The 4,962-nt window shown below is 41.7% G+C and overlaps 1 protein-coding gene across 1 annotated transcript; it reads left to right on the top strand.

Moving 5' to 3' along the window:
• Positions 1–1,358: 1,358 nt before the first annotated feature.
• On the top strand, positions 1,359–3,066 carry LOC131251261 (U-box domain-containing protein 4). The gene has a single exon (XM_058251879.1). It carries the CDS (start codon positions 1,592–1,594, stop codon positions 2,555–2,557), a length of 966 nt encoding a protein of 321 aa, XP_058107862.1. The 5' UTR covers positions 1,359–1,591; the 3' UTR covers positions 2,558–3,066.
• The last annotated feature ends 1,896 nt before the right edge of the window (positions 3,067–4,962 follow it).

Below are 4,962 nucleotides of genomic sequence, written 5' to 3'. Positions count from 1 at the left end.
AAAAAATGAAAGGACAGGATGGCATATATATATATATATATATATATATATATATATATATATATATATACACACACACACACCATAGTGGGGTCTAACTGTTAGAGGGTTGAGGTTTGCTCCCATTATAAGGCAAAATTTCTAGTCTTAACCAAACAGCCATTACCATTCGTTGCATGCATTAATGACTAACCAAAGTTTCCGATCTAAATCATTTTTTACTGGCTTCAAATGGACATGGTAAAGGAGCTAACATTTGCGTTAGCTTTTTGTCTGCGTGGGGCATCAAATGGGCGTGGATTAGATGAGGCAGGGGTGACAACTTAGCAGAATAGGCCTGACCTTAAGCCCAACTCCATAAATTCCTGTATATCCAGTGTTCAACCCTTTTGCTGGATCATTTTAAGATATGGTCCAAAAATAGGAAGATCCAAATCTCTGGTGAACTACACGTTACAGATTGAATTCCCACCATTAAAACCTCCTCCAGGTCCATAAAAAAAACTGTTGACCTGTTAAACAGGTTGGATGAAAAATAATTATTACAGTGGGCATAGGTAGTTTTTAATGGTGGGCGTTCAATGACCACAGTTTTCAATGGTGTGGTCCACAAGGGATTTAGACATGTCTCATTTTTTGGACCATGCCCTGAAATGGGCTGCGAAGAGGGATAGGCGTGATATAGAACACATACACCGTGGTGGAACCGGAAGCGGATTGGCTAGTGTACCACACACCAGCTATATAGCTGCTGTAGGTACGACAGAAGACGACGAGCACTGACGCTCCTCGAACTCCAAGTTGTACGAACGGTTCAAAGGAGATCAAAGTTACATGGGCCTTATAGTGATGTATTTATTATATCTACACCGTTCATCTAATTTTAAAGATCATTTTAGAGGATTATCCAAAAAATGAATCATATCCAAAGATCATCTAGACCAAACCACAAATAGTAGGGGAGATAATGATTTTCTCCCTAAAAAATTTGTAGGCCCACCGTAAGGTTTATTTTCCATCCAATCTGTTCATAAGGTCACAAAGACCTGAATGAAAAGGAAAAACAAATTTCATACTGATCCAAAACTTCTGTGACCCCAAAAGGGTTTCAATGGTAGATGTTCAATCCCCCACTGCTTTTTGTAGTGTGGTCCAGTTGATAGTTAAATCTGTCTTAGTTTTCGTGTAAAGCCTTAAGGTGAGCTTACTAAATGTATGAACGGTTTGGATATAACACATACCTCGTGATCAGACCCACAGAACTTGTACAACGGCTATATAGCTGGTGTGAGGTACACCAGCCAATCCGTTTCCGGTGGAACCCACATTGAGGACCCCCCCAAATCCGCCACTCGGTTTGGATGACGTCGCATCCTGTCTCTCTTGGCTAAAATTTTCAATGATGCTGCCACATTCTTTTCACCTTTTACCCATTCCCAATCAAAAGCAGCCCACCGCACGCAAAAATGAACCTATTACTCATTCAAATCTTCTCCCTTACTCCTTCTCAATCCTCAAAACACTTCCTCTTCTGACAATTTCTCAAAAAGACGAGTAGCAGCAGCTGCGTTGTAACAACAAGAAGAAAGAGATGGAAGTAAAACGTCGGACAGCTAGGTGTCTGGTGAAGCGGCTCAAGTCCGATTCAGATCAGATCCGAACCGAAGCCATCTGCGAGCTCCGCCTCCTCTCCAAACACGACCCTGAAAGCCGCCTCTTTGTCTCTGAGGCTGGCGCCATTCCCCTACTCTCACAATCCCTCTACATCTCCTCCTCCGATCATCATACAAGCCCTAATATCCAAGAGAACGCTGTCGCAGCCCTCCTCAACCTCTCCATCTCTTCCCGTGAGCTTCTCATGTCTACTCCCGGCCTTCTTGACTCCCTCTCTCACGTACTACGCTATCCTTCCTCTCCTGCCTCCTTCCAGGCCGCTGCTGCCACCGTCTACAGCCTCCTCGTCGTCGACCACTATCGCCCCATCATCGGATCCAAGCTCTCCATCCTCTCTCCCCTCATTGACCTCCTCCGAAGCCCCAATTCCCCACCTCGATCAATCAAGGACTCCCTCAAGGCCCTCTTTGCAATCTCCCTCTACCCCCTCAACCGGCCCCGTCTTGTCGACCTCGGCGTCGTCCCCCCCCTCTTCTCCCTTGTTGTCAAGGACAGCCGCCTCGGCTTCATCGAGGACTCGACCGCCATCATTGCCCAGCTTGCCGGGTGCTATGAGAGCATTGACGCCTTCCGGAAGGTTTCGGGGGTCAGCGTCCTTGTCGACCTGCTCGACGTAGCGACAGGGTCCAGCACTCGGGCCAGGGAGAATGCGGCGTCTGCCTTGTTGAATCTGGTGCAGTGTGGAGGGGAGAAGGTGGCAGGGGATATCCGGGAGATGGGCTCCGCGGCGTTGGCTGGTATCTCTGAGCTGGCTGAGACCGGAAGCTCGAGGGCAAAAAGCAAGGCAGAAGCTTTGATGAGCATACTTTTCTCGGGCAGCTGCACAGAGAGGCACCACCAAGAGTTTGGCGTTTTGAATTCTTCCTCTTCTTCTTCTTATTGAGAAGTTTTAATTCTTTCTTTACCATGTGTTTGGACGTAATATGGAATTGAATTGCAATATGAGTCCAAGATGGTGGAAACGACCACATTGCGATTTTCTTTGGCATCCATCTGGAGGAACCGCCTTCCAAATTGCAAATGAGCTACTTTCAAGTTGGATTTGAAAGGAATGCAACTGCAGTTTGCGGTCCAATTCCTCATCATGAATATTGAGAAACGGCACTGTTTTTGTCATTTCCTCTTGATTACTGGATGTTTGCAATTCAATTCAATTGTGCATCCAAACACAACCTTATTTGATTGTATACATAACAATAATACATGCGTATTATTTGATTGTATACATAACAATAATACGTGTATATATACATCATTTCCTCGTCTGTATCTATTTTCATTTTTCTAACTATGTACGCATCTGGGGCAGTTGGATTGTGTTATTTTTGGGTGGAATTTGCGTTCATTTCTTCTTGTAACAATGCTTCATATATAGAGAATGAATTTCATGTATGTTTTGTGGTTGCCATCTTCATCTTCCGAATCATTATTAGGGAGCAGCAATTTACACCTGGCCTTTGTGATCTTTCATGCATATGTTCTCCATCTTGGGAATCAAATATTATGCTGTGTTTGGATGCCTGTAAGTTTTTTAAGTTGTAAGTTACAGGCAACTTATAGGTGAAATAAAGTTACAGGTAATCCTATTTGGATGTAAGTTATAACTTACAAGTAACGTAGTTTCTGTGTTTGGATAACCTGTAAATTAGTTACAGATAATAAGTTGTATATTCACACCAACTAGAGCTCGGAGTAGGGGATCGTTTAAAAATCAAATTAACACAAGAAAGCTTGAATAAAAGTATGCCATTTTATTGAGCTCATTTAGACGGATTGTTAGGCCGATTCTTAGGCTAAGCTAATCATCATGTGGGCCATAAAAGTGGGCACACGTATTCGAAATGCTTGTAATGTGGAAAAAAAAAAAACAAACTAAAAGTAAGCAAAAGGGAACTACAAATTTTCATTAGATGGGCCATAGAGTGTCATTTCAATTTTTTGCCTTCAATTTGAGGTTTATCGAACAATTTGGCCTTGGATTTTTAAAGCAATTTTAACCATGCTAATGGTGGCTTGCAATTGGATTGGAAAAAAAAAAAAAAAACACACACACACACACGCACACAACATATAGTTGAGATTTAACTGGAAAAGGTCTACCACTACTTATCATCAAAGCATAGTAAAAAAAGGGGAGGGGGGAATCCAATCCGTCTTATTTGTCTGCAACAGCTAGGTGGGGTCCACTGTGATGTTTGTGAGAAATCCATCCCATCCATCAATCTTGCCAGCTGCGTTTCTCCCAAGCAATTTTGGATTCAAAATTTCTATCCACTGACATGTTTCAAAGTTATAGGTAACTTGAAAAACAGCCTTAGTGTTTGTGAGATTTTCTCAACCTTCAACCTTTAGGTGTAAGAAAGTTATAGGAACTTTCCTCCCCGAAACACCATCTGCAACAAAGTTACCTGTAACTTTCTTATATTTTAGAAAGTTTACAGCCATTCCCCCCCTTTTAATTCCCAAAATGGAAAATGGTGCCTGCAAATCAATCAGTGTGTGTTGATATTAGTTACCCTATTCATCTTGTTAGTATTGCGACTTGCTACTCACGTGATAAATATCTTGGTTCTTTCCTTCATGAAGGCGCTTATATCTAAAAGAAGTTTTCTCTAATACATCCCGATGTTTTGCATTGCCATGGGATTTAGCCTTTGAATCTCGGTCATCGTCTAATGATCCAAACCGTTTATATGACAATTCTCAATTTGTACGGTGGAAAGACAGTCAATAGAAGCTTTCCCCCGCCCCCCCTTTTTTTAAAGATTCAATTAGTAGAAGCTTTTAATTTTTTGATTTTTTTTAAATTTATATATTTCAATCCTATGATAATTTGGCTCATTTGCTTTGAACATGATTGGTCACCATAACATTTGTTTAATCAGTGGGTTGAAATATTCAGTCTCAATGTTTTCTTTTTTCTTTTTGGCACCCCCCATAACAAGGAGAGCCCATCAAATAAATGGTTTGCGTCATTGGAAAAGGTCCAAGTCCAATGGCTAGAGTCCTAACCTATCCTATTGTAACACATCAGGATGTATTCAAGCAAGCCTCTATCTAAAAAATTGTTTGGAATTTGACTAATGAAGTAGGGTTTGCATCTCACTTGTGGAAGATGATGAACAAGTTCTGATTCTAGGACAAAATGTACTAGTGTATGGACATGGGAAAAAAATGTTATGCAATACCCATATTTAGCTGTATGGAGCAATGTTACTCAGATACATGTACCAATCTAGGCATGGGACCCACTTGAATATTGGTACGGATCTAGGGACACAGAGCTGT

This window comes from Magnolia sinica, chromosome 7, assembly GCF_029962835.1.
Source record: "Magnolia sinica isolate HGM2019 chromosome 7, MsV1, whole genome shotgun sequence".
NCBI classification, from domain to species: Eukaryota; Viridiplantae; Streptophyta; class Magnoliopsida; order Magnoliales; family Magnoliaceae; genus Magnolia; species Magnolia sinica.
This window is presented reverse-complemented; position numbering and strand designations above follow the sequence as displayed.